At 34.5% G+C, this 27,265-nt stretch overlaps 7 protein-coding genes across 9 annotated transcripts; 4 read left to right on the top strand and 3 right to left on the bottom strand.

Annotated features, from left to right (window-relative positions):
• Nucleotides 1-642: 642 nt before the first annotated feature.
• LOC106348404 (nuclear transcription factor Y subunit C-4) lies at nucleotides 643-1,857 on the bottom strand. The gene is made up of 2 exons (XM_013788146.3): nucleotides 1,022-1,857; nucleotides 643-823 (listed from the first exon to the last, which is right to left on the bottom strand). The coding sequence occupies exons 1-2, from the start codon at nucleotides 1,756-1,758 to the stop codon at nucleotides 820-822; spliced, it is 741 nt and encodes a 246-aa protein (XP_013643600.2). The 5' UTR covers nucleotides 1,759-1,857; the 3' UTR covers nucleotides 643-819.
• Nucleotides 1,858-2,304: 447 nt separating this feature from the next.
• On the top strand, nucleotides 2,305-3,625 carry LOC106348394 (mediator of RNA polymerase II transcription subunit 30). Its single transcript, XM_013788135.3, has 3 exons — nucleotides 2,305-2,752; nucleotides 2,917-3,009; nucleotides 3,272-3,625. The coding sequence occupies exons 1-3, from the start codon at nucleotides 2,414-2,416 to the stop codon at nucleotides 3,368-3,370; spliced, it is 531 nt and encodes a 176-aa protein (XP_013643589.1). The 5' UTR covers nucleotides 2,305-2,413; the 3' UTR covers nucleotides 3,371-3,625.
• Nucleotides 3,483-7,893, bottom strand: LOC106348381 (CBS domain-containing protein CBSCBSPB1). 2 transcript variants are annotated; one of them, XM_013788114.3, is made up of 15 exons: nucleotides 7,701-7,893; nucleotides 7,415-7,553; nucleotides 7,107-7,278; nucleotides 6,899-7,031; nucleotides 6,609-6,779; nucleotides 6,439-6,517; nucleotides 6,233-6,346; nucleotides 5,032-5,098; nucleotides 4,801-4,909; nucleotides 4,666-4,724; nucleotides 4,467-4,576; nucleotides 4,243-4,358; nucleotides 4,066-4,151; nucleotides 3,890-3,979; nucleotides 3,483-3,805 (listed from the first exon to the last, which is right to left on the bottom strand). In XM_013788114.3, exons 2-15 carry the CDS (start codon nucleotides 7,546-7,548, stop codon nucleotides 3,623-3,625), a joined length of 1,623 nt encoding a protein of 540 aa, XP_013643568.2. In that variant the 5' UTR covers nucleotides 7,549-7,553; nucleotides 7,701-7,893; the 3' UTR covers nucleotides 3,483-3,622. The 2 variants fall into 2 exon arrangements, with proteins under 2 accessions (XP_013643568.2, XP_013643577.2); XM_013788123.3 differs by having other exon boundaries at nucleotides 7,415-7,550.
• A 931-nt stretch (nucleotides 7,894-8,824) lies between these two features.
• On the top strand, nucleotides 8,825-9,365 carry LOC106348372. Its single transcript, XM_013788102.3, has one exon. It carries the CDS (start codon nucleotides 8,999-9,001, stop codon nucleotides 9,206-9,208), a length of 210 nt encoding a protein of 69 aa, XP_013643556.2. The 5' UTR covers nucleotides 8,825-8,998; the 3' UTR covers nucleotides 9,209-9,365.
• A 203-nt stretch (nucleotides 9,366-9,568) lies between these two features.
• Nucleotides 9,569-10,820, top strand: LOC106348362 (gamma carbonic anhydrase-like 1, mitochondrial). The gene is made up of 2 exons (XM_013788092.3): nucleotides 9,569-10,051; nucleotides 10,220-10,820. The coding sequence occupies exons 1-2, from the start codon at nucleotides 9,670-9,672 to the stop codon at nucleotides 10,594-10,596; spliced, it is 759 nt and encodes a 252-aa protein (XP_013643546.2). The 5' UTR covers nucleotides 9,569-9,669; the 3' UTR covers nucleotides 10,597-10,820.
• Nucleotides 10,821-10,860: 40 nt separating this feature from the next.
• Nucleotides 10,861-13,942, bottom strand: LOC106348354 (F-box/LRR-repeat protein At5g63520-like). The gene is made up of 10 exons (XM_013788082.3): nucleotides 13,651-13,942; nucleotides 13,363-13,470; nucleotides 13,177-13,269; nucleotides 12,964-13,089; nucleotides 12,766-12,873; nucleotides 12,536-12,575; nucleotides 11,936-12,088; nucleotides 11,651-11,823; nucleotides 11,459-11,562; nucleotides 10,861-11,355 (listed from the first exon to the last, which is right to left on the bottom strand). The coding sequence occupies exons 1-10, from the start codon at nucleotides 13,822-13,824 to the stop codon at nucleotides 10,911-10,913; spliced, it is 1,524 nt and encodes a 507-aa protein (XP_013643536.2). The 5' UTR covers nucleotides 13,825-13,942; the 3' UTR covers nucleotides 10,861-10,910.
• A 5,713-nt stretch (nucleotides 13,943-19,655) lies between these two features.
• On the top strand, nucleotides 19,656-24,956 carry LOC106348339 (heavy metal-associated isoprenylated plant protein 7). Of its 2 annotated transcripts, none has more exons than XM_048750712.1 (5): nucleotides 19,656-19,688; nucleotides 22,472-22,763; nucleotides 23,349-23,551; nucleotides 23,934-24,024; nucleotides 24,284-24,956. In XM_048750712.1, the coding sequence occupies exons 1-5, from the start codon at nucleotides 19,671-19,673 to the stop codon at nucleotides 24,808-24,810; spliced, it is 1,131 nt and encodes a 376-aa protein (XP_048606669.1). In that variant the 5' UTR covers nucleotides 19,656-19,670; the 3' UTR covers nucleotides 24,811-24,956. The 2 variants fall into 2 exon arrangements, with proteins under 2 accessions (XP_048606669.1, XP_013643524.2); XM_013788070.3 differs by lacking the exon at nucleotides 19,656-19,688 and adding an exon at nucleotides 22,240-22,371.
• Nucleotides 24,957-27,265: the final 2,309 nt, after the last annotated feature.

Genomic DNA, 27,265 nt, shown 5'->3' with positions numbered 1-27,265 from the left:
TACAAGATAGATAAAAAGAAAAACATAATATGGAAAATGTACAAATACAAGGAAAATGAAAAATAGTTTCATTTTCTCCTAAACCGTCTCTCTTTCCTCTTCTCTTCACGCGGCCGTCTCTCTCTCTAGGGTTGGCCGACACTCCCTCTAGGTGTTGAACCGGTTATGAACCAGACCGGTTATGGACATCCACCCATTGATTTATAACAATTTGACAATTTGACAATATTTTGTATCTGTTATTAAAAGATATAGAAATTAAAATAATGAACCCAAGAATAAGTCTAATAAGTCTAATGTTATTATGTATGAAAAGCTAGATACGGTTATCCGTCACACTATCAAAAGTTTCAAAAACATAGAAAGTTGAGCACAAGATATCAAAAACTACACCAATATTCACCATGCATACAAGCTTTAACTATATATATAGTCCTAGTCTAATGATCAAAATACGTTTACAAGCTCTAAAACTTCTCATCCTTGTAAGAAACCAACAAAAACAATGTGTTTTATTTATTACCAAGAAGCAAGAGTAGGGGAAGAAGAAACAAAAGCATACATCAGAATATGCACATTTAGATTATATAGTTAAGCAAGCCTGCAGTTTTGCTGCAATAACTTATAAGTTAACAGGGGAAGAGAATGAAAAGAGTGTTCTTGTTGTTGTTGTTGTCTCTCTTCTTACAAGTAAGCCATTAAATCACAAACATACATAAGTAAGAATCAGACACATGCAAAAATAAAAGCAGGGTTGATGATTAAGCTCAGCTTCTGGTTTTCAGACAAGGCAGCATCTGAAAAATCCTTCCAAGCTTCTCAACTGCAAACCATGGTAATAAAATATTCATCTAGACAAGGAAGAAACTTAACATACTGTAAGCATATCTGATGAACATTTTAGACCAATCAGAGCAAGCTCATTACTAGTTTTAAGACAAGGTACATTACTGTAAGATTCCGATTGAAAGAAAAGAACTTTACTTTTGACCAAAAATAAAAAGAAAAGAACTTTACTAACCCTTGGTTATCGAGATTCCCATGGCCGCCGCTACTCCCTCCGCTTCCGTAAGACACGTCATCGCCGGCGGCTGAATTCTGCCACACGCTCTGCCAGGCCTGAGAAGGAGGCTGAGCATAAACACCACTAGGATCCATCGCCGGCCTTCCGATCATCATACCACCAGGAACAGCCGGATGACCCATCGGCGGGTAGTAATAAGGAACGCCGCTCACGGCCGGAGCCGCCACCATACTCCCGAGAGCCGCCTCTTCCTCCTCCTTGATCTCTTCCCTCGGGACGATGTCAACGAGGAAATCGAAGATATCGGTTCTGGTAATCGCGGCGGCGATGTCGTTCTTCTGAAGCGTACGGCGCTTGTTCTCCTCGGCGTGGAGCCAAGATCTGATGGTGAGCTCGAGGATGAAAAGCTCGCAGGCCTTGGCGAAGAGGATCGGCGCTTCCGCGGAGATCATGCGGACGTCCTCGTCGGCTTTCATGATCTTCTTGATGCGAGCGAGAGGGAGCTGGTGGTTCTTGAAATCGTTCACCTGTTCGATCTCTTTGCGCTGGTAGCTCCAGAACATTTGTAGCTGTTGAAGCTGTTGCTGGAGGAGGTGGTGGTACGAGGCTCCTCCTCCGGGGATTATCGGTGTAGATCCGGAAGGAGGAGGAGGAGGAGGGATTGCGGTTGCGGCGGAGGCGGGAGGGTAGACGGAGGTGGGTGGTGGTGGTGGTTGCTGTTTGTTGTTGTCCATTGGATCTCTGCGCTTTGTGATTGGATCAAAGAGGCGTTTACAATGTTTTGGAGATATAGTGGATAAGGTGGATAGCGATGTAGCTGATTATTTTCATTTCTTTTTAATTGTTTTTATTTTGTAGACTAATATAATGTAGCGAAACGACGTCGCTATTATCTTTTCCCTGCGGGTTCTGATTTTTTATTTTCTTTTCCCTGCGGATTCTGATATTTCGGTTTATTCGGGTTGAGTATTATCAGTTCTGTTATTTGGGTTCGAACAGCTCCACCGAAAAAAATTGGTTTGGTTTTTTGTTAATTTTTGTTTTTCAAAATTTGTCTAAAAATAACCGAATATTTAATTTTTGGTTAGATTTCGATTTATTTATGGTTGAATTTAATTATTTTCGCTGTTTTTTTGGTTAAATTTGGTTATTTTTATTTCTATTTATTGAAAATTAAAAACGGAACCTAACCAGAGACCAAATTATTTTCAAAATCCCACCGAATAAACCGAACTCAAAACCACAACTTAACCAGTAAACCGAAAATTTCGGTTTGGTTCGGTTCGAATCTGCAGGCCTAATAGTTTTATTTTATAGACACAACTATAATTTGACAAACGACGACGTACCAGAGCGGTCACTGTGATTGAATCGTAGACGACGGCGGCGATGACGACGACACAGGAGCTTGCGATGGAAGGGGAGAAGCATTTAGAGGAGACTATCGAAGCGGCTTTTCAGATCATTTCCGCCATGAATGATGAGCTCTGCAATCCTTCTCTATGGTCTACATCAGCCACCGCGAGTTCCACGACTGGCTCCAACGGATCAGCTCTCGTTTCCGCCGATGCGGCTGGGATCGATGGAGCACCGCATCATTCGGAATCTGGTGGTGGTGGAGGCGGAGGAGGAAGTGGAAACAGTGCTCTGGATGAAGCTAGTCTTCGCTATAAGAACTCAGTGACTTCTCTTCGTGCTGTTATTGCTGCGATTCCCAATTCTCAGAAGGTAAATGAGCATAATGGTGTTACTAGCTTGATCCAAGGGAGATTCGATTTTTAGATGAAGGATCTCTTGCTTGTTGAATACATTTTGTTCTATACTTGTTAAGCTAATTCCAATTCAGAGGTTATGAGGATTCTTGATTTTGATATGTATAATCTATTTGACAGGCAAAAGTATCTGAAGCGGAAAATGGTTTAGGAACTCCTGAAGAAGAAGACGAAATCGAAAAGCTGGAGGAGAAAGCCTTGAGTCTCAGGAAGGTAAGACATCTCTTTGTTAACTTTCAATCCGAATGCTACTTACATTTAAGCAATTCTTGGTATCGAATGAACGTAAATTATCAGTACTGCATATACCTCAAGGCTTAGAACTGTGTGGATAAAAGAAAATATGATTCACATTGTGCAGTATAAAAGTTGTAACATTGGTTTCTAGAACCATGAAAAAAAAGTGTGTATATTTCTTGTGTACGTACGTGTGTCATCAGGTCTGGATTTAAGTGTTGGATGTTTGTGGATGCAGGAGATTGCAGAGAAGAATGTTCATGTCAAAGAGCTTATCGACAAATTTCGACAACTTATAGCAGATATCTCCACATGGCAAAGCCCTTGTTCTGTTTGAGTTTTCCTTTTGACATTGTTGTGATCAGTTTGGACAAGATTCTAAGCCTTTGTTCTTGATGTATTAGTTTTTTAGGTATTTTTGCTCTTTTGATTTAATGAAAGAAAGCAGAAAATCTTAAAGATTACGTTAGTATATAATATGTTTCAGAATTCAGACAAAACCTTCAAAACCTCTGTATGTTTTCTGTTGCATGACACTCTTTCTTGTTTGTATCGATATGTAAGAGAATATAATTGTCTTTTTTTGGAGTCAGCGTCGGAATTTTTTGAGAAAAGCCATAAAGCCAAGACCAGCTACTAATGCAGCACCAGCCGCAACTCCACTGTAAGCAGCAGCCCAAGCGTCTCTCTCTACATACTCCGTTGCTTCTGATCCTGATGCTCTTCTTCTTCCTTTGCCTTCTCTTGAATCATCTAAATGTAATCTCAGACTCTACAGTTTATAATAATCCAATCATTTCAGAATGCCAAACTCTCATAAAGTTCTCATTTGCTTCTTCATTTATGTATAACTTACCTTCCAGCCAATTGATTTGGCATGGTCTATGGCTGCTTGAAGATCACTATCTGAAGCCAACAACACTTTATCGTGGTCCTCGTCTTCGTACTGCAGATTATAACCATCATTGTAACGTTTCAGGGGTGATGAGAAAAGAATTGCATCATTCTTATGTGAAAATGTTATTTACGTACCAAAATTTGGGGTAGGTTGTCTGGATCGATATCGTTTCCTATTCTCTGAAGGATCGCGGTTATCACTTCTGTCAAACTACGAGTGTCTGCAATTTAAGAACCAATCCATGTGAGTACACAGACACAAGGTTGCTATAACTGTTTGCTAGATGAACAAAGAGAAAGATTTAGCTTTACCACTTATGAATCTGTGCATTCTGTGCTTCTTGTCTTCGATCTTGAAAGAAAACATATATGCAAAAGGTAAAGATCTCCCTGTATCAGCTTCAGAAGCAACTTTCAAGGAGCTCTCACTGAAAAAAAAAAAAAAAAGTTTCCCATGTAGCCAACAAAGTCAGTAAAACCAAAGCTCAATTTGAAAAGAAGCAAGTTTAGTGGTTTGAGCGAGTCAGGGTACTGACCTTCTCGTGTCATCGTCTTCATCATTAGGAGACAATGCCATCGCCGAATCCCAAAACTTTTGCATCATTGTGTGTGTTGCCTCATTACCTATTCCCGGAGTAGTACCAGCCTGATCACATCAAAAACAACTACAACTAAAAGCACCTTTATAAAAAATGTTTTGTTATAATCAGAACAATCTAAGATACGACAACTTACAGTGGCGACAGCAGCGTGAGTTATATGGATTACATCAACAACTGCAACTACATCTCCGTCTGCAATCAGAAACCCTTTTGTTATCTACATACGTTTTCATAAGACTTGCAATCCAAAATGTAAAAGAACTTTTACCTTTATCAGTAGTTACAGGAAGGTGTAGAAATTTTCCCTCGTGCATGATGTGCAGAGCTTCAACGATTGGCGTGTCAACTGTCGTAGATTCTGGATTCTGAGTCATAACCTGTGCATTCACGAATAAAAACAAATGATTAAACCCAACTGAAAATAGGAATCTTAAGATGGTTGAAAATTTGATTCAAAACTTCAAAACTAAATACTTGAGTAACTGTATCTTAATCCTACCTGTTCCACTGTAGTCTCAGATGGAGAAAGATTTTCAGCGACAACCCGCATCAGTATATCCTTGGAACTAGATAAACGAAAAACAAAACTCTTGGAAGTTAGTGATAATTATTTACAAGGAAGACATACGAGTTCAATAACAGCATGAACTAGTAAGCAAGTTAGTTGGACTCAAGAATGCGAACAAATACAATATTAAAAAGAATTGTTAGGCATCAAGCAGTTTGGTTAGGTAGATGTGGTTTGGTTGAGTTGGGATTCCTAGATTCATATCATCTGGCTTATATTATATAGGGGTGTCAATTCGGGCTGGCCCGGCCCGGTCCGGCCCAAACCCGCTAAGCCCGTAAATATTTGAGCCCGGGCCGGCCCGGCCCGAAAATAATTTGGGCCTAGAATTCAAAGCCCGGCCCGGCCCTTATAGGGCTACAGGGCTTTTCGGGCTTTTGTGGGCTTTTCGAAAAATAATTTGTTATTGTCACTTCCATCGTTTTAATACATGTGAATTTTCATTAAAAAAAAGAGTTTCATTTTTAAAAAATAAAAAAAGTATAAAGTGAGTTTAAAATTTTCTTGTCTATCACAAATTTTTTATTTTTTCGTATGTTTTAAAAACATTTTATACACAAACCAAATTTAATAAGATTTAAATAATCAAATATCAATTAAAACAAAAAATATAAGAGAACAAAATTTATGATAAACATGGTCAAACGTTTTATACTTTATATTTTGAAAATAAAAACATGTCGTACATGAAAGAAGAATGTACTTTTGTAAAATTTAAAATGTAACACTTGTAATGATGAAACAATAAAGTGCATTAAAAACTTTTATATTTGCTTTATTAGAGTTTAGATAAAAATATTAAAATAATATATCAATACTAATAATAGTTTCGATTACAAGAAAGAAGGATAATATTTACGCTAAAATATAAATTTCGGGTTTTCGGGCCGGCCATAGCCCAAACGGACTTAAGCCCAAAATACCCAAAGCCCAAATGGGCTTAGTCCGAAAGGCCCAATTTTTTTTGGACTTATAAAGCTAAGCCCAAGCCCGGTAATTTTTAGGGCTGGACGGGCTCGGACTACGGGCTTCGGCCCTAATTGACATGTCTAATATTATATAGTATCTGAAGAGAAGTTGGTAGAGGAAACATTGGCAAAGTTTTCAATGCTTTCAGAAAGGAGAAACTCACGTAAATATCCCTCGAAGCTTGTCCTCGATCATCACGACTGCACAGCTTGATTGAAATTCAACCATCTTCTTTGCTACAGTCAAGACTGTATCAGTTGGTGAGACTTTCAAAACCCTGAACAAACACAAGTGAATTAATAACTTCAAGGGAGGAATCACTCAAGATCGTAATAAGGATTTAATAAAGAAAAATAAGAGATTACCTACTTTGTATCATCTGGTATAATTGTTGATAAAGAAGGTTTAAACATCCGGTCTCGTAGCGTTTCAATGAATGTGTTGGGAACTACGCACATGAAAAAAATCAAACATACTTGGAACATTCAAAAATCTGATTAAAAAAAAAAGACAAGAGAAAATGTTTGTTCCTGGCACACCTGAAGTGTTAGTTCCCCAACTTTTCTCAACACCTTCAACGGCAGCAGCAATGGCCTTACCTTTCTCAGCTGCTCTCTCCATGCGAGCAATGGCATCATACAGACACTTTGCTATGTCTAGTAAAGCAATTACTTCCCCATTTTCAACTACAGGCAGATGTCTGAATTTTCCTGTAAAAGTTATTTTATATATATATATATATAGGCTCATTAACAATCCATACATAAGAATTAGAATGAACAAAAACAAACCATTAGGTTTCTCTAACTGAAAGCAAACACACACAAACCTAGGACCATCTTTTGGAGGGCTTCAACAGCAAGTGTTTCCGAAAGGACGAACACAGGGTTCCTAGTCATAACCTTGGATACAGGTGTTTCCTCCACATTAACTTCCTGTGAGATCACTCTTGTAGCTATGTCCTGAAAGAAAACCCCATAAAAACGATGCATAGGATCAAATATAGCTTCAACCTTTGTAACATGCTAGTGACATACCTTGTCAGTAAGAATCCCACAAAGCATTTCATTGGAGTCGGTCAACAATAAGGCCGCAACTTTGCGAGAAGCCATCCTTTTACAAGCTTCATAAATAGTCGTTGTTGCGGGTACAGTAAGGGCTTTCGATAGCCTTAAACGTTTAACAGTTCGCTCTCCTCCTGTAAAACCCCTGCGTCCATATCCAAATAATGATCAAAGTTGATCCAAACAACTAGGGCTAGTTTACTTGTTCGTAAAGGAACCCAAATTGTGCCTACGAAACCAGCATTTACAAAGCTAATAATACATGCAAGATTGAGAGTTACCTAGGCGAACGTGAAATAGAAAGAGATCTCCGACCAACGTCGAGACCACGTTCGCTGATATCCATGGATCTCTTCCTCTGTAATGACGAAGTCGTTATAGATAAGCTCCGTCTTGGCCCGCCTTGGTTAGCCATTTCTACTTTAGAATGTAATGTAGAAGAGATCAAACGTTTAGGATACCGTCAACGCTTACGCAAATTTGATTTAGATTTCGAACAAGGAAAGTCTTGTGGAATCGTAACTAATCTAGCAAACGAGAAAGATTATACAAAACAAAAGGACAAACTCGTGAAATTAACGATGAAGAAGCTGAGATTAGTTCCGTCGTAGATGCTCCTTCTCAATCGTTCGTGACAAAGGATAACGGCGACGAGAGAGACGAGCGGAACGATTGGTGAACGTCGTAGATTCCTCCCGGGATAATGATTTTGTGATTTTCTGTAAAACGTTTATCTCCTCCTTTTTGCAAATTGAGACAGGCTCTCCTCTTTATTTTTGGCAATATATTGATTTCTTATGTTTCGTAATTTACTATTATATCCTCCACTTAATGACGAGTGACTCACTCATAGATTGGTTTCCTATTTTGCAAAGGGTGTTATCGTCATTATATATTTATGGTGTTACACACGACACGAGTTGATGATACTTTCTGGATTTCATTTTTAATCTCACTTTATTTCTTTTAAAAATTTGGGATTACGACAGGAATGTAAAGATATTTATTTTTTTACTTAGAACCAGATAAATCTCCAAAATAGCACATTTCTAAGTTTATATCACAAAAATAGCACTCAAAAACTAAAATGACCAAAATAGCATATTTTTTAGTTTATCCTTTGAAAATTTTAATTTTTTTTATTTTTCAAAAATTGAAATCTTATCCCCAAAACCTCATTTCTCAACTCTAAACCCTAAACCCTAAACCCTAAACTCTAAACCCTAAACCCTAAACTCTAAACCCTAAACCCTAAAATCTAAACCCTAAACCCTAAAATCTAAACCCTAAACCCGAAACTCTAAACCCTAAACCCTAAACCTTAAATCCTAAACTCCACCCTTTAACTATATAAACCCTAAGTTTGTGACTTTTGATAAAACATTAAGTGCTATTTTTGTGACTTTTGACCTTGAGTGCTAGTTGAACATATAGAACATAAGTTTGATTTAGTGTTATTTTTGTCTTTTTCTCTTGTAGTGGAATGTATGTTTAACTTCAATTTAAATAATGTATCAAACAAACAATAACTTGAACATGTAGAATATTAAATTACCCTGTAACATATCGGCCGCAATAATAAAACAATCATTATATATGGGCCTAAAAATCAAATTACAAGAAAATGAATCTGCTAAAAAAGCCCATGTACTTCAAATATTAAAATGTATTTCCACGTGGGTTCCAAAAATTGGTTGGTTCACCACTCCCATTTGCTTTCACATCAGACGAGAAGCTTCGTGTCTAACAAAACAAAACAAAACAACCCCAGCTCCTACTCCACTCTCTCTCTCCCCCTCTCCCTTTTTCGTTTGAGTTTCACTTTTTCTCTCTCTCTCTCTCTCTCTCTCTCTATAACGAGGAAGATGGCAGATTGGGGACCAGTTCTGATAGCCGTGATCCTATTCGTAGTGCTAACACCGGGGCTTCTTTTCCAGATTCCGGCGGGAGGCCGAGTTGTCGAGTTCGGGAATATGAAGACGAGCGGCGCTTCTATTCTCGTCCACGCAATCATCTTCTTTGGTCTCATCACTATCTTCACCATCGCCATCAACGTACACATCTATTCCGGTTAACTGTGTTAGCTTATTACTGGTTTACGGAAAGTCTTTTCTTCTCCGGTTCTGCTTGTGCTTCTAGTTTTTCAAAAATTGATGTAAGATCTGGCATTTTCGGATATATATGTGAATATAATCAAAAAATTTCATATATGATATAAAATTCATCTTGGTATGGATCTGGTATCAGCTGTGGAATTTGTTTGGGATCTGGTTTAATTGGTTCCTTTATCGAATGCCACTTGATAGGGGTTACCACTTACAATCAAACTATTAGTTGAAAAGTCTTTTCACTTCTTAAAAGCACCAACCACTGTAAGTCGAATGATCTGTGGATCTCTAAAACGACGCCGTATCGTCTATTATTGGGCTTGTTGCAATAAGCCCATTAAAGCCTAATCTTCATCTCTGTTCTGTTTCATCTGAGTCTCCCGACGACCACATTTCTCCGCACTTTCGTCTTGGCAAATCCATCAGCAATGGCGACTTCAATAGCTCGATTCTCTCGGAGAGGAGTAGCTTCTAACCTGATCCGTCGCTACTTCGCTGCGGAAGCGGCGGTCGCGGTCAAGACAGAGGCGCCGAAGCCAAAACCGACGGTGTCGCCGTCGCCGGATCGTGTGAATTGGGACTACAGGGGACAGAGACAGATCATTCCCTTGGGGCAGTGGCTTCCGAAGGTAGCCGTTGATGCCTACGTGGCGCCCAACGTTGTCTTGGCCGGTCAGGTCACCGTCTGGGACGGCTCTTCCGTCTGGAACGGCGCCGTTTTGCGCGGCGATCTCAACAAAATCACCCTCGGGTTCTGCTCGAATGTGCAGGAACGGTGCGTTGTCCATGCCGCGTGGTCGTCCCCAACAGGTTACTGTTCACTCTATGGAATCAATATAATGTTAGATAGGAATCAAGAATATGCCATGTTCTTGAGCTCAATAGTAGAGTTTAGTAGATTAGCACACAGTCTCTATGATCTGATTGGCTTTTTGATATTGATCATTCTAGGGTTACTGTCTATTTTGAAATTTTCAGGATTACCAGCAGAGACGTTGATCGACAGGTACGTGACAGTAGGTGCATACAGTCTTCTGAGATCATGTACCATCGAACCAGAGTGTATCATTGGGCAACACTCAATACTAATGGAAGGTTCACTGGTTGAGACCCGCTCAATCCTCGAAGCTGGTTCGGTTGTGCCACCAGGAAGAAGGATCCCATCAGGTGAACTATGGGGAGGCAATCCAGCAAGATTCATAAGAACACTAACCAACGAAGAAACCTTAGAGATTCCGAAACTCGCTGTAGCCATCAACCACTTAAGTGGAGATTACTTCTCTGAGTTCCTTCCTTACTCTACTGTCTACTTAGAGGTAGAGAAGTTCAACAAGTCCCTTGGAATCACTGTTTAGAGATTCATAAATCTCTTTTCCTCAAAGCTTCTCTTGTGTGTTTCGCTTGCTTACCTGATAGTACGAGGTCTCTCGTGCATAATGCAATAAGTAGCTGAAGAACATCAAAACATTCGAACGCTTGTCTTCTCATTTTTTGGGTTTCTTTTGTAAGACTCAAATTTTAAACTGATTTTGGCTGGGAAAAAGCAAACTATATATATAAAGCTCTACTTCCGCTTAAATAGTTTTTTAGCTCAAGTAAATTATTCTTACACACCATACATAAGTTTATAGCATTCATGATGTCTTAATAAGATAAGACTAGTTAAGATTCATGCTGTCTTCTTATAAGACATGACCAGATGGATTGTATTAAAGGCCTGCATGTTGAACCGATTCTCATCACTCTGCCATTCCTCTTCCTCTTCCAAAACGGGAGAACGTCCGATAGGTTCAAAGCAAAAAGTTCCTGTGAATGGTACACCAGGAAAATTCTCGTAAAACGGCATGCAATCCGTTACCGAATTCCCGAAATGCTTGTCTCCACGGTTCGAGCTAGCAAACATGAACCCTCCAAACACTTTCTCTCTGTTACTTCGGCTACTCGAAACCAACTGACCGTAAGCTTGACGAGGCGGCGGCTCGACGAGATGATGAAAACGGTTGTAAACATCGTTGCTGGAACCCATTGCAGAGTCCATATCTGAGTGATAAAACATACAAATATCGCCTGGATTTATACCGGTGCCCGCGACACTAAACATTATCTGTTGTGTCCTGTTTACAATCATTCATACTTAAGTAACAAAATAAAATAATATTTTCATGAAAAAATGCTAAAATTTTAGTGGTTTACGTAAAATAATGTATATAATCTTACCCAATGACCTCATAGAACTCTGTATATTTTATGGACAGTCCTCCGTCTAGCGGTTCGGCTTCCTTTGTAACACCGATATATAGAAAATACGGCTTATCTATAATCTGCAAATATCATTTGTAAATCTCATCGCAGTTAATGTATACATGCATAATGCATTCGCATATAAGTATGGAACATAGAGATGATTACCAGGGTATGAAGAGACAGAATGAGATTATAAGCATCAAGTGGCCATACTTCGCCTTGTGTTCTAGCGAATAACCATGTTGTTTTTCCCTCGTGCACCAACACGTCGAGTATCTCTATTTTTGGACCAATTGGGATTATCCCACTTGAAATCCCCACGTGAAATTTGATTTCCACTGCATGCAATTAGTATTTTAGTATGTGTGATTTCTTTTTTTTTTCAGTCAACAAAATATTATATTTTTAGTCTTTTTCTAAACTGTAATTTTCAGCTAAGAACTTGTGTACCTTCATTGTTGTTTAGGTTATCTCTGGCGAAAACAAGTGCGACCGCGTCTACGGTGTAAAGAGTGGTATCAATATTGTCAACTTCAGCGTTGGTACAAACGAAATAGTTGTGCGCATCACCGATCATAACGGTTTCTCTTGATATCTTTGCATCTACAAACAAGAAGAAGAAAGAAAGATTATGAACTATACCATATCAAGATGTTGAGAGAGAGAGCACAAAAACTTAAAGTGTATCTCATAGATTAATGAATCATGTACAATGTGTTTCTTTTATATACATGTATACGGTATATAGAGAAGTATACTATGCATCTGTTTCTATACAAGTATTAGAGAGCCTAGTATACTCAATACACTGAAACCTCTATAAATTAATAATGTTGGGACTATACCAAAATTATAATTTTTTATTAATTTATAGAAGTTATTAATTTATTGATATACTAATTGAACCAAAAACTCAATTTGAAACTATAAAATTATATTATTTTATAAAAGTTTTTAGTGTATATTAATTTATAGAGTATTGATTTAACGATATTAATTGGAAGAGGTTATACTGTATGTTGCTAATATAATTATGTAATCAGATCTCACCAATTTCGGCGAGGATAGGTTTCAGATTCCTACAATGATCCTAGAAAAAAAACGATAAGTTAGTTCCAATATATTCATGGAAAAATAGTTCAAATGAAATTATTAAGTTTACTTATTATCAGGGGTCTGGTTAAAACATAAAACCTAGTAACCGGTTTTCAACTGATTCAAAACCGAGTCTGTCTACCCTAACCAAACTGAAGATGAGTTTGAAATTGAAAAATTCTCACCCCAAACAGCATTATACCAACCGGCTCAGGGTTTGTATTACCGGCGACCAGAACCGTGAAATCTCTTACGTCCGAAATGAATTCGTCGACCATCGGCACTTGTGGCTCCTATACATCGACGCAATTAGGACCATTTGACCCCTCAAAGTAAATTAATTAAAACTAAAAGCAAGTCTGATTTTAGATTTATTAACATACTGTGTTGGTATGTAGGAGCGGGACAACATTGATTTTCAAACCGGGTACGAACCCAATTATCATTGTGACTCCTAGGTACATGTCATCGTCCGTAATCACTGCATCTTCATCATCTTCCCATTTCATCTATCAAAAATTAATTACGAAATCTTTATAGCGAATTAACTAATTTTATATAGTAATGATAAAATGTCATGATTAATTTTAGTTTACCTCTTCGAGTTCATTAGTAATCGAATCTGCATCGATGGTTCCAAGGGAAGCAGTCGTAATTAGGATCGTATTTGCACCAATTTTACTTGCAATCTGATTATAGTTGAATAAGTCACTAAAAGCGAATAATCTTTCTTTTTAATTTTCTAGCATTTGAAGATTCAATTATACAATGGAATTAGTTACCCGGTTATGGATCTCTTCTATGGGAAAATGTAAACCGACAAAAGCAATTGCAAAATGTGGCCGGATTGGTTTGGATAAGGCCATTTCAAGGGCTTCATCCACGGCGATCTATGCAAAGCGTAATTACAATGTTACATCTAGTAAAAACAACAATGATATCCACACAGTATTGATGCAATAACTATGAATTTTTTTCCTATTCGAGAAATCCTGTAAAACATAGATTATATATTTGAATATAAGGAAACATTGATTATACATATAAAACATAATATTTATTTTTTTTACCTCGGGAGATTCGGCAAGAGAAAGACCAGAAGTAAGTCGGGGTCGAGAAAGAATACGATCGGAAATTCGATTCCATAAATGGTTAACACAAGCAGCAGCGGCAAATGGTTTAGCCGGAAGTCTTGACATAATATTAGTTAAGATATCATCGGATACACTGCAAAAGTTACTCATGGCTAAAACTTGTGTTGCGGTTTAGTCAAGAGTAGCATTCGATTTATAAGCGTGTTCAGATGAAATTTACAAAAATAATAAATTAGTTTTAAATTTTATTTACTTAACGACGAGAAAAAAATATAATGTTAAAAGTGATTTTATTTCTATTACTGCAATAATATCTTATTATGCACTCAAATAATATACACTTAGGAAATTTTATAGTATTTTATCATTTTTATTATAACTTATTAACATGAATAAATTTATCATATATGACTAATAAATTTTGTTACATGTTCCTAATAAGAAAGATAATATTTATCTAAAGAAATTCTACTGGAAATATGTCAGTGCATTTCATGAATTTTTATTTGAAAGATATAATATTTTGGTGAACTGTAATTGAAACTTACAAACATTGTGTATATGGCTAATAAGAAATTTTAAAGATACATGTAGCAAAAATTAATTTTAAAGCCTTGTATTCTTTTAAATACATTTTAAAATGGTAGGAGATCTTCAAATAGAATAAATTATCAGAAACAAATTGCAACAAAAGTTATAAATAGGTTTTAAATCCAAAATACTCTACTAAGATAAATTTAAATAATTTTTCGAGATGTTTCTCTAGTTATCGTCTTATAAATTATATTATTTGTTTTCATTATTAAAATTGTTTTTTTATGAAAACAATTTATCACCAGTTACCCCCTAGACTACAAACAAAGTTTTTAGAGAAATTACCACAAATACCACATTCATAATATTACTTTTCATATATACACTAATCATTTTTACCCTCATTTTTAATGTAAGGTAAAAGATACTTATACCCCTATGGTTAACTAATCTAGACTTAGGGTTTAGAGTTGAGGGCGGGCTGGGGTAGTGTTTTTGGAATATGAAATTTAGGATTTTAATAAATATATAAATAAATACTTAAAATATATAAAATAGTTTCAAACATAATTTTCGATTTTCAAAAAGAAAATTTGAAAACAAAAAATTCAAAAAAAACAAAAAAAAAATAAAAATTTATTTAAATAATGATTTATTATTATATAGAGAACAATGGTATAAGAGTCTTTTGCCACTTAATAAAAAAAATATTTTTATGAAAATATTCATTTAATGGTGGAAAAGATGAAAAGTGATACCATGAAAGTGGTAAACATGAAATTTCTCCAAGTTTTTATATGGTCGTTAAGAACTAAATGCATAAATTATAAAATTCATATGCAAAACAGAAACAATCATGTATTATATTTATTGACATGTTCTTATATTTTTTTGTATTTAAATATTTTCTCTATGTACTTTTTTTTGTTTATTTCATCTTTTAGACGTGTGTTATGGCTAATTTTTCAGTTTTAGAGTGAGGAATTTCTCATTAGAAATTGTTGTCTTTTATATATGACCCATTTTTAGCTAGTGAAATGATATTAGTAACATAACATATATATATATATATTGTAATTCATTGATGTTGTTTTGTAATTCATATAGTTTTTAAAAAATTTATCTCATATTTTTTTAACAACACAATTATTTTTGTTTTTAACAACCTATATGATCGAGTATTATTTTTATAGTTAGCAAACAATTTTCCTAAAAAAGAAAATAAATATGATTGTCGTAATTTCATGTTTTGATCAGATAAGTTTTTTTTTGTGAATGATAGATCATCAGTTCATGTGTATGTTATTTTATGTTACTAGACGAGCTTGTGAGTTCTAGTTTTCTTACTCCAACTTTTATTTTTGAAGATTATTATTCAGCAAGTACCTTTACAATCAGACTGTGAAACTATAATTTCAAGTTTGAATCCAGGTAATTTATAAAAGAAATTTTTTTTTGAAACTGAATAGTTTCTTCAGATAACGCAATTATGTACATTTTTTTTTAATCTCTATAGTGTATGCCTTCTACTTAAGAGTTTATTGTATGTTTTAAAACATTCTTTCAGTTCCAACTTTCGGGATAAATGCTAAACTGAATAATGCAATTGCAAAAGGGGAAATTAAGTATTTACCGCTTTCATGCTATGACTTTTCATTTTTACCACCACTAAAATGACATTTTCAAAAATATCTTCTTCATTAAGTGGCAAACGACTCTTATGCTCATGTTCTTTATATATATAATAAATAAATATTTAAATAAATAAAAATCTAAAAAAATAAAAAATAATTTGTTTTAATTTTTTTCTAAATTACACTATTTCGAAATTTAAACCCTAAAACTCAACTCTAAACCCTAAACCATCAATCCTAACCGTATTTTTTTTTAAATACGAACCCTAAACCCTAAACCATCAATCCTAAACCATATTTTTTGAAATAAACCCTAAACCCCGAAACATGAACTCTAAACCCTAAACCCTAAACCTTCAACTCTAAACCCTAAAACATCAACTCTAAACCCTAAACCCTAAACTTCAACTCTAAACCCTAAACCATCAACATTAAACCCTAAACTATCAACACTAAACCCTAAACCCTAAAAAGTAAACTCTAAACCCTAAACCCTAAAAAATTAACCGTAAACCCTAAAACATCAACTCTAAACCCTAAACCCTAAACTTTCAGCTCTAAACCCTAAACCCTAAACCCTAAAACCCAAGAGTTGATGTTTTAGGGTTTAGATTTGAAGGTTTAGGGTTTAGGGTTCGAATTTCAAAAAAATATAAGGTTTAGGGTTTAGGGTTTACGTTTAGGGTTTAGAGTTGATGTTTTAGGGTTTTGATTTGAAGGTTTAGGGTTTAGAGTTGATGTTTCGGGGTTTAGGATTTAGAGTTGATGTTTCATGGTTTAGGGTTTAGAGTTGATGATTTAGGGTTTAAAGTTGATATTTTAAGTTTAGATTTAGGGTTTAGGGTTTACGTTTAGGGTTTAGAGTTTATGTTTTAGGGTTTAGATTGGAAGTTTTAGGGTTTAGGGTTTAGGGTTTAGAGTTGATGTTTCCGGGTTTAGGGTTTAGAGTTAATGATTTAGGGTTTATAGTTGATGTTTTAAGTTTAGATTAGTTAACCATATGTTTTTTTTTTGTCAAAAGTAATCAAAAGGTTATAAATGTCTTTTACCTTTCATTAAAGAAGAGGGTAAAAATGGTTAGTGTAAACATGAAAAGTGGTACTCTGAAAATGGGATTTTTGGCAATTTCCCGTTGCAAAACTCGAAAGGCAAAAAGTCGAATCGCTAATTATAATTCAAATTGGATTAACCCGGGTTTTGTTTATTCAAGCATCATGTACTCTGATATCCTTTAGTCAATTACATATTATCTATAGTTTTCGTAGATTATTTATTTGTAATCGAAACTTACTCTAACCATCAATGACAAAACAAAGGAAAGGAAGGAATCCACAGATTATGAGATAAGAAATCTTATCTTTAATATGTCACAATGTACTTGTTTTGGATGCAGACACAAAAGTACCTTTGGTTTTGTTCATTATATCTTTATAGCTCTTTTCTATTCCTGAAAAAACGAAGAATCTTTTGCAATCTCAAACACTTGTTTCATTAGTGTTATAAATGTCTTCTTCTTTTTCGGATGTGTACTGATCTTCTTTAGGCGTTACGAAAAGCGACCAGCCTCGTTAGTGTGCATGCTGGATTAATGAATGGATGGTAATCTTTCATTGTATATTTGTATTTATCCAACTTCAAATTTGGTGATCTCCTATGCTATGCTGTAAAAAGAGAACCGTACATACTAATGTTTGGTTTATGCTGCACACTTTCAGATGTTTGATAATTTTGGTTTATAACTTGAAAATAAAAATATAAGTTTGATTACAGAACTCAAAAATTATACGCTTTAATGTTTTAAAAAAAAATATAGTTGATTTGACAAACAAATTACTTGGAAGAATAATTATTAATCGAATAAACTTGATTGATGGCTTGATGCTACTGACCATTAGATGTTTTATTTCTCCTCGTTAGATTTTTTTTTTATATATAGCGAGGAGTTGTGTGAAAAATGTTTGTTTACTTCAGTCAAAAAAAAAATGTTTGTCTACCACAACAACACAAGTCATCCGCATATACGAAGCATTTTTCTTCTTTTTCTTACTCATTTAAAGAGAGTATAACATTTTGTAAGTTACCTTTCGAATGTTTCGACATACAGTTAAGATAGTCTTTTCAGATTGGTGGTGTCATACTGGTGTCGTAATAGGTATAATAAGATCATGAAAATTGTTGGGGGGGGGGGGGGGGGGGGGGTGGTGGGGGGGGGGACAATAGTGAACAAGAAGGCGATAAGTTACTGTCATTTCAGATGAAGGATATATCATATATCTTTCCACATTACTTAGAAAATTAATACACACTTTGCATGTAACTACAATGAGCTAATTTAACAAATAAAACTTCAATTAGTTCGGTTTTCTTTACTTCTATTTCGATATATGTCACGGCCAAAAACATCGATTTGTCGTTTCAAGTTATGAGTTTAAGAAGTTTGGAGATGCTTTCTATATTTAAAAAGAAAACATAATAACTTTTTGATATATTTAAAAAGAAAACATAATATCAGTTTATTCAGGACGTCATGGGTTATGTTTTGGAAAAAATGGTGGTAAGAGTATATTTTCAAACATACAATAGAAAGAAGAAGAAAAGGACGAACAACAGTTATAGCTTTTCAGAAATTGAGTAATCAACAGAGTATGGGTTCTTAATTCTGTAACTTATAATGTTCAGCGTTTTTTATGTGATATTCTATTCTGTAACTTTGAATATCATAACATTAACACCATGTGATTGTAGAGTCTTTAATACCGCGAAACCACATTTTTAAAAAAGCACCCATATCTAGTTATCTACTAAAGAATGCCAGAGAAAACTACATCTACTGTAAATAGTAACTAACTTATGCCACTTTTGAAATAATCTAATAGATTTCTTACCACGGTCGACTTTTGTTTCTGGTAAAAAGGTAATTAGGTAATAATCACGTTCTTTTGACCAATTACTTTTATTAGGCTCTTGTTAACGCCAACAACTTACACCGTTAAGTTTGAGACTTACACCGTTAAGTTTGAGGTAGGAAGAACGCAAGAATGGTGTGAAGAAGAAAAAAAACAAGAGCCTACAGAAACGGCCGTTACGTTATTATTATTACTGACGTGTCTGCGTCGGCTCTTGGATTCTTTCTCTGCCAAAAGCATTTAATTTTACCAGATTCATCATTTATATCACTGCCATAAAAGTGCGACAAAATCTCAAATTGTAACAGAACTATTCTATTTTATCAAACCGGATATATTAAAAATATAACCGTACGGTTCTACTCATACCAAATGGGATATTGATGATCAATAGCTAATGGTATTTCTACTATTTTATCAGCCTTATTAACTCTTTTTCTTTTATAAATGAGCCTTATTAACTTAAACACTTGACTTTCACCATTTTACCACTAAAGTTAGTATTTTACAAATATATATATATTCTATAAGTTTAGCAGTTGCAGGAATTTCTTTGTTTCTGTTCATATATTTATGTAATTGTTTCAACGTTCTTTAACAAAAATAAAAGTAATTGTCAACGTTCAACAGTGTTTTGTTCTGTAAATTAATATTTTTCATGATTTGTAACGTATTTCGATTTCACGTGCTCTACAGCTCTTTGATTTGTTTACTATTATTATATTTATAAAAAGAACCAAAGAAAAAAAGGAAGAGTAACGTATATTTAAGTTAGAACTCTTTTTAAGTCCAGAAAACAGAAGAATCCAACTCGGCAACATCCATGTGTAAGCCTCGGTAATACAAAACTTTGTCCCACAGTGCGATCCAAAGTTCATGCACCACGCGTGTGAAGTCTTACTTGGCGCCACGTCAGTAATCAATGCATGGGGAAGTCGAGGTGATAATATTATCATTCTCTCTCGATTTTTTTTTTCTTTTTGTCAACCTCTCCCTACTGAAATCATTACTAACAGTTTATTAGTAGATACTATATGAACTAAAGTTTACATATACAATCTCATTTTAACTTTTTGGCTTTAAAGCAATTTGTTTGATCATAATACTATTACTGTTTCCAGACAATGAGAACATTGTATCCCGAGAAACACATTGATGATGATATGATATAGTAAGGGACGCAGTTGATGTCATCTGTAAATACTCACTCCGTTTTTTAATATATGTCGTTTTAGAATTGTGCACATAGATTAAAAAATCATTAATTTTTTTATATTTTTTAAACAAAAACATCATTAACTATTTGACTAACCACAAATCAACCAATAATAAAATAGAAGTTATATTATCATTGGTCATATAATATTAAGTGTTAATAAATTTTACATAGAAAACTGAAAACGTCATATAATTTGGAACATAAATTTTTTTCTAAAACGATTTATATTAAAGTACGGAAGGAGTATAAAAGTAAATTGCAATGTAAGAAATGTATTGCAATTTGGTATATTTGGTTGTGCATGACCCGACCCCTTGTGTCAAGGTTAGCACTTCAATGATCATTTTATTTTATGTTTTAAGACACCAACTAAAATACGAAAAACACATTTGATTTTCACTTCGTCCAAGATAACCAATTACCAGTCCTCGCTTACTTTCATGTAACGGAAGTTCACTTAATTATAGTCTAAAAGTTATCAAGTTTTTGCCCCAGAAAAAGAGAGACCGAGTTGTCAAGCATTAGATTCTCATCGTTTCAAAAAAGAAAAGATCATCTGAACTCTGTAGTTGAGGTAAAAAAACAATTTATTCAATCATTTTACTATCTGGTGGAGGGAATAAATGTGTACTATAACTTGAGGTAAGCAATCAATTTGACAGATATTTTTTTTGTGCAAATTGATTTCATTAATAAGCTTAAAGTTGGGTTTTAGCCCATAGAGCCTGTTTGGCAACAGAGTCGGTTCTCTGACATTAGCTGTTCTTGGAATGAAGTTAAACTTGATTGTCTTAAATGAAAGGGAGAGAAGGTAGATATCACGAAAAACACCATAAATTTCCAAGTTCATCTGATGTCGCTTGATTGTGTTGATAAGGATTTGAGAGTCAGAAAAGAGTGAGATCGATTTCATTCCGTGATCCCGAGCAAAGATCATGGTTGTGAGCATCGTCATAGTTTCTGCCATTAGAGGCGACGAGACAAAGGTCGCGGACGCTGAATGTTGTGAGGTTGAATTCCGATCATCAATTTGACAGATATACTTCTACATATATATACTTAGAATGTGAAATAATTTCAATTAACAAAGGATACAGAGTATCCATTAGCTTTTTTTTAGAATAGTATACATTAGCTTATGGATCTTCTTATACTATAGTCTGGATTTCAAATGGTTTACTCCAAAAAGATAAGAAGAATTGTTAGCCTCGTAAATACAATAGTGTTGAACTTTTACGATTTATTACGTGTGCGCGCGCATGTGCTATATGTATTAAGGGTATATCATGTGCCATTATACTATGTCACCATTGTTCGCTCATTTGTAGATTGAATTAAGCTCTCATTGGAACTTAAGGTTTAGCAACAAAAGCCATAGGTATTAGTTGTTATCACCAATATCGTGTTGATTCACTTCGCCATGGACATCTCATGTTTGATAACATGCATTTTTATTCCATTCGAATAGGAAGTGCTTTGGAAAATGAAAGAATAATGTTTTTTTTTTCTAATTTGCGTTAGGTATATATTAGTACATAAGTTTTTTTGGAAAGAATATTAGCACAGAAGTTTTCTATAAATATTGTTTCTTAAAAGGCGTGGGGCATTTCTCTCTAATCCGCAACAATACAAACTCAAAAGCTGTAGCTATTGACAAACAATCCATGATTGAATTTCTTTTTAATCCATTGTTTAGGAATAATTATGATTGGAAATATAATGAAAACTTGGAAGGATATATGGACTTATTATAACCTTTTCTCAATGTTAATTATATATATATATATATAATCAAGATAAAATTTTGATTTTTTGTCAAAATAAGCTAATTTGGTTTCCACAATGGTATAAAGTTCGATTTGAATAGATTTTCTAAAATGCACACCCATACATACTTATATAAAAGATTTAAACCATTTGTTAAAATACTGTCTTAAAAATTAAAAATACATAAAATTAAAATACATAAGTGGGCAATTCCACTTAACCGTCAATCTCGAGGACTAGAATTGCGTTTTGACAGTTTTAACTATACATGGAGGAACACATATTGCGTGAGCATTAGGTGTATTTTGACTGATAAACAATTGAACAAAATATTAAATCACATACTAAAATAATAATCAATTAACTTAAAAACAGATTCACGTATAAGTCATGTTTAAAAGGAGTAATACAAAATAATTTACATTTCTTTTCAGATCTTGAGGTCCACAGTTCTACCTTCGTACCAACACCCAAGTGGTTCCTTAGAGAGAGAGAGAGAGAGAGAGAGAGAGAGAGAGAGAGAGAGAGAGAGAGAGAGAGAGAGAGAGAGAGATTTATAAGCCTCCTTTGGGCATAACAATTTTTTTGTGAACATAGAAACACTCACAACTTAACAAAAAACAAAAAAATGGGAGAGGTTCAAGAAAATCCCAAACTCTTATCATATTTTCAAAACTCGATGAATAATAACAACAATAATTTTATTTTAATTAAGACTATTTTTTGTTGGGTTCCAGGAGGAGAAGAAACCAGAAGCAGCAGAGGAGAAGAAAATGGAGGAGAAGAAACCAGAAGAGGAGAAAAAAGAAGGAGAAGAAAAGAAAGTGGAGGCTGATGAGAAAAAAGGGGAAGAATCTGAGAAGAAAACTCAAGAAGGAGAGCCTACAAAAGAATCCAAAGATGAGTCTCCACCGGCGGTGCCGGAGGCTCCAGCACCACCTCCTCCGCCGCAAGAGATTGTCCTTAAGGTTTACATGCACTGTGAAGGCTGTGCTAGAAAAGTCCGCCGTTGCCTCAAAGGCTTTGAAGGTATGTATAAAAGTGCATATTTATTTATATAATTTTTTTTTGCATTTCATCTACATGTAAACGTTTCTTTGAAAATATATTTACATTTTAGTTTTTTCATGGAATAGTTTCACAATATCCAAACGTTTGCCCGCTTGCTTTTACAACGATCTATTTTTGTTTAAGATGATCAATGTTGTGGTCCATTTAAAAATAGAAACACATACACTCGGAGCATCTATTGAGGTACTTTTTCCCAACAAATTACACACTCAACTAATAAGTAGATTACTGTAACTATATCTTGTTTGTATCAACTACAGTTTTTGGTTGATTTTGTGTATAAGTATCGTTAGTAATCATTATATATATTTTTTGTGCGTAGGACCATATAAGGGTTGGGTTATGCTTTCAATTATTAATATTATATGTAAGTAAAAACAATCAAACTAGGAATTCTGTTTTTGGTAAACATGGTAATATGTATTTTCTTTTTTTTGTAAAAAACATGGTAATATATTTGATAATACAGTTACAAAAAAAAAAAAAATTGATAATATAGATAAATATGAAGTGAATCTTGGATTTTTGGTTTGATTTATTTAGGAGTGGAAGATGTGATGACTGATTGTAAATCGGGGAAAGTGGTGGTGAAGGGAGAGAAAGCTGATCCATTAAAAGTATTAGCCAGAGTTCAAAGGAAGACCCACCGTCAAGTTGTGCTTCTTTCTCCGATTCCTCCGCCGTCTCAACCACCGGAAAAGAAAGCAGAAGAGGAGAAACCTAAAGTGGAAGAGAAGAAAGTGGAGGTAACTTTCTTTATTGATAGCCCTTTATCAAAAAAAAAAAAAAAACTTTCTTTATTGATTTTTTTTGTTTAGTAAATTTGATATTACTAAAGGGAAAAAAAAAGAAGAGGAGGTGATTTTAGGGGTTGCTTTCTTGGGGATAATGAAATGACTATTCATTTGTTTTTGTATTACTATTTTATTTACGGTAAATACTCATTAGTTTATTATTCGCTTAAAAGGGGAATACTCTCTTTGCAGTGATTTCACATGGGAGGTGTATTCGTAGGGTTGGTATATTATTGTTTAATTCGATGGGTTCATGTTATAAACTGTATTTTATGTATATGGAATTTGAGTTTAGTAGTTTTATTTAAATTACCCGGCGAACATTTTGTATCAGCCTCCCGTAGTGGTCACGGTGGTCCTCAAGGTTCATATGCACTGCGAAGCTTGTGCGACGGAGATCAAGAAACGGATCATGAGAATGAAAGGTTAGTGTGTAATTCTTTAGTTTAATCAAAGTTGTTACATAATATCTAATCAAGATCATATTGCTGCCACTTTAAAACACATACACACGTGCTAATTTATTTAGTCATAATCTTCTTATTTGTCGAAAGCATGTGAGGTGTATCGTATATAATTAATATGTAAACCATACGTAGTGGGGTCAAATTGTCTTTAGCCCTTCACTTTGATATTGCTATTTGTTTATCTCATTCATTATTGTTTGAATAAATTACTTTTTAGGAGTGGAATCTGCTGAATCGGATTTAAAGGGTTCTCAAGTGACGGTTAAGGGAGTGTTTGAACCGCAAAAGCTAGTAGATTACGTTTATAAACGGACTGGAAAACATGCTGCGATTATGAAAGTTGACCCACCGCCTCCCCCGCCACCTGAGGTTGCGGCTGCAGCGGCAGAAGGAGAGAAGAAAGAAGAAGCAAAAGGAGAAGAAAAGGACGGAGGAGAATCCAAAGGCGAGGAAGGGAAAGAGGAAAAGGCAAAGACGGATGAAGAGAAGAAAGAAGGAGATGGCGGCAAAGGGGAAGGTGAAGCAGCGGAAAAAGGCGGAGGTGGTGAAACCGGTGGCGGGGGTGAGGAGGAAGAAGCAAAAGTTGTGGAGGTAAGGAAGATAGAGAATCCTTATTACTACCATCTTTACCAACCGCCCCGTGTGGCGGTTCCACCTATGGAAATGCCGTCTTATGCTTACCCGCATGCTTATCCGCCTCAACTATTCAGCGACGAAAATCCAAACGCATGTTCCATAATGTAACAAAGAAACCGCAAACGCTAAATGGTTTATATGGGGAATATTTGAACATTTTTGATTCAGTGGATACATGGTGGATCTCTCTTTGCATGTGGTCTTCTTTTTACTGTGGTTGTGCAGCTCTTTTTAATGGCTACTAGATTTTGACCCGCGCTTTATTTTTTTTTTTTTTTCAATTGACAAATATTTAGTAAATGTCACATTTTCATATATTTGTGTTTTATTTTATAAAAGACTTAAAAATTTTATCTTTATTTATCGTATTTCATTTTAAATGACTATTTATGTTAAAAAAAATTAAACTTTATTTTTTTAATGAATTAAGTTGGTATAACTCTGATAAATTAATTTTATTATGGGATTAATATTTTAATTAAAAAATTATATACTTTTAATAAGGATTTATACTTTTCAATAAAAAAATTCAATTATTTTTATGAATGCTTAAATTATATTAAGAAAAGAAAAAAATAATAATTAAGAATAGTTGAAAAAAATTATTTGAACTTGGACTCAATGGTCCAAAGGAAAAAAAAAGGTGAGAATTGAATCTGATTTTTTAATAGGCCCAAATGGCCCAAGAGAGATTTGATTTGGGCTGGATCCAAAAATAATGACCCAATATAGATTTGTTATTAATATTACTTAATTGCCCTTAATGAAACATGCAATGTTAGTGAAGGAAACATGCCCCTAAGGTAATTATGACAATAAGATCCTGCTTTAATAGTATAGATATATAATCAATAAATAAATAGATTACAACTGTTTATACTTTGTACTATAAATTTGTTTTAATTTATGTTACGTAAAAAATCAATCGCTGCAGAAAAAAAAATAGAAAATCAGTTTTAGAGCACCATTAACAATGGGTGCTTAAAGGATGCTTAACATTTTTTAAATAAAAAAAAAATGCCTTTGCCCGCACTGTTCGCGGGCCCCATGGCGGCTCGCGATTGATCATTCTTTTAATATTTTGTTTTCAGACAAAAAAAAATAAATTTTTTTTTTAAATACTGCACTTAAGCAACTTTAAGGTTAATGGTGCTCTTACCGAGAATGGGGTAGGTGTATTTTTATTTTTGAGCTGCACCAAATCTGATGCGATCATCCCACACATTTTCAGTATACATGCAAAATTTACATATTTAGATATGGTTAATCTAAGCAAATTCTATTAAGTGTTAACTACTGAAAAGTTAGCTAGAGTCCTTGTTTACTAAGCTACCATGTAACAGTTACAACTGCAGTGTTGCACCAACTAGGCAACTACACGATAGTTTGTTCATTTGCCCAAAATAATCAATCGCATAATTCCAACACAATCACTAAACTAGTTGGAAACTTGTGGAAGAACAGTAGAGTTCACATCTATAGTCCCCTTGTTATAGATGTTATAAAATAACCTTAATAGTATTACCTAGCACAAACCCATTTCTACACTTCTCCCCATAATAAGAAAAACGTCGTTGAGAGTTTATCGATGAATTATTAGCAGTTAGGTGAAACACTCCCTTCTTGCCTCTATCAAAATAGGTTGGTCCATTTATTGTACGAATAAAGTTAATGAAAATGCTGCCTTGTCTTAGACTTGGCATTTTGTTTTGTCAATTGTGTTATGATTATTTCTTTATTTTTGCTAAAAGATGATATTATTTCTTCTTAAATAATTTTGTGGTCATCATGTGTTGTTAGAAACTAAATGGTGGCACGTAATATCAATTAATCATTACAATAGTTAATTAAGAATCCTATGTTTTTTTTTTCATTTTTGGGATTACATCACTACTAATCCAAAAAATGATTTCCCTAATAAACATTATAATTTAGGATGAATTTTGTTAACTGGATTGTGAATTTTTTGACAATGTGGCTAAGCCAGTAGTCTAGTGTGATTTGAATGTGGGCAACATAAAAACTTTGAGACCATATTAAAAATTAGAACTAAAACCAAATAATGAGATTGTGTTTATGGCTGACCAACTAATTCCATTTGGAAAAGTATAGTTTTGTTCAGTTAACGTCTCCGATTAACATATACATATATTATATAATCTCTAACTCTATTATATGATATATTGATGAACAACTCTGCGGATAAGGATTTTACGATGGAACTCTCCTCGAAACATTTGAATCGACAGACGGTTCTGCAAGTATGACATCCTCGATGAACATGTTCTTTCAAATAGCAGACGACCGGAACAAACGACTCTGTCTATAGTACTCTTGAACCTCCGATGGGGTTCACATCCTCTGCAAAAAAAATTACATAGTAAGGGCTTCTAATCCCATACCTAAGTATAAAAGCCTTCAAATTTTACTAGTATGCTACGGTGTTTCCACAATTTACGACCTATTAGATACTAAATTATATATTTACAATTTGACATGTTATAGTTTAGCGTAAATTTTGAGAAACACGTAGAATAGCCTTTCTAGATTTTTTGTTCAACAA

This window comes from Brassica napus, chromosome C3 (genome assembly GCF_020379485.1).
Source record: "Brassica napus cultivar Da-Ae chromosome C3, Da-Ae, whole genome shotgun sequence".
Taxonomy (NCBI): Eukaryota; Viridiplantae; Streptophyta; class Magnoliopsida; order Brassicales; family Brassicaceae; genus Brassica; species Brassica napus.
Note: the sequence above shows the minus strand (reverse complement) of the source record. Positions and strands in the feature narration are given on the sequence as shown.

Coding starts and splice junctions, on each gene's coding strand:
- LOC106348404 (XM_013788146.3), bottom strand. CDS start 1,758: ATGGACAACAACAAACAGCAACCACCACCACCACCCACCTCCGTCTAC.
- LOC106348394 (XM_013788135.3), top strand. CDS start 2,414: ATGACGACGACACAGGAGCTTGCGATGGAAGGGGAGAAGCATTTAGAG. Junction 2,753..2,916: donor CGATTCCCAATTCTCAGAAG/GTAAATGAGCAT, acceptor TCTATTTGACAG/GCAAAAGTATCTGAAGCGGA. Junction 3,010..3,271: donor AAGCCTTGAGTCTCAGGAAG/GTAAGACATCTC, acceptor TTGTGGATGCAG/GAGATTGCAGAGAAGAATGT.
- LOC106348381 (XM_013788114.3), bottom strand. CDS start 7,548: ATGGCTAACCAAGGCGGGCCAAGACGGAGCTTATCTATAACGACTTCG. Junction 4,725..4,800: donor TCCTGTAACTACTGATAAAG/GTAAAAGTTCTT, acceptor TTCTGATTGCAG/ACGGAGATGTAGTTGCAGTT. Junction 4,577..4,665: donor CTCACGCTGCTGTCGCCACT/GTAAGTTGTCGT, acceptor TGATGTGATCAG/GCTGGTACTACTCCGGGAAT.
- LOC106348372 (XM_013788102.3), top strand. CDS start 8,999: ATGGCAGATTGGGGACCAGTTCTGATAGCCGTGATCCTATTCGTAGTG.
- LOC106348362 (XM_013788092.3), top strand. CDS start 9,670: ATGGCGACTTCAATAGCTCGATTCTCTCGGAGAGGAGTAGCTTCTAAC. Junction 10,052..10,219: donor CGCGTGGTCGTCCCCAACAG/GTTACTGTTCAC, acceptor TGAAATTTTCAG/GATTACCAGCAGAGACGTTG.
- LOC106348354 (XM_013788082.3), bottom strand. CDS start 13,824: ATGAGTAACTTTTGCAGTGTATCCGATGATATCTTAACTAATATTATG. Junction 12,874..12,963: donor CGCTCCTACATACCAACACA/GTATGTTAATAA, acceptor GTCGATGTATAG/GAGCCACAAGTGCCGATGGT. Junction 12,576..12,765: donor TTGGTATAATGCTGTTTGGG/GTGAGAATTTTT, acceptor TTTTTTTTCTAG/GATCATTGTAGGAATCTGAA.
- LOC106348339 (XM_048750712.1), top strand. Junction 22,764..23,348: donor TTGCCTCAAAGGCTTTGAAG/GTATGTATAAAA, acceptor TGATTTATTTAG/GAGTGGAAGATGTGATGACT. Junction 24,025..24,283: donor ACGGATCATGAGAATGAAAG/GTTAGTGTGTAA, acceptor ATTACTTTTTAG/GAGTGGAATCTGCTGAATCG.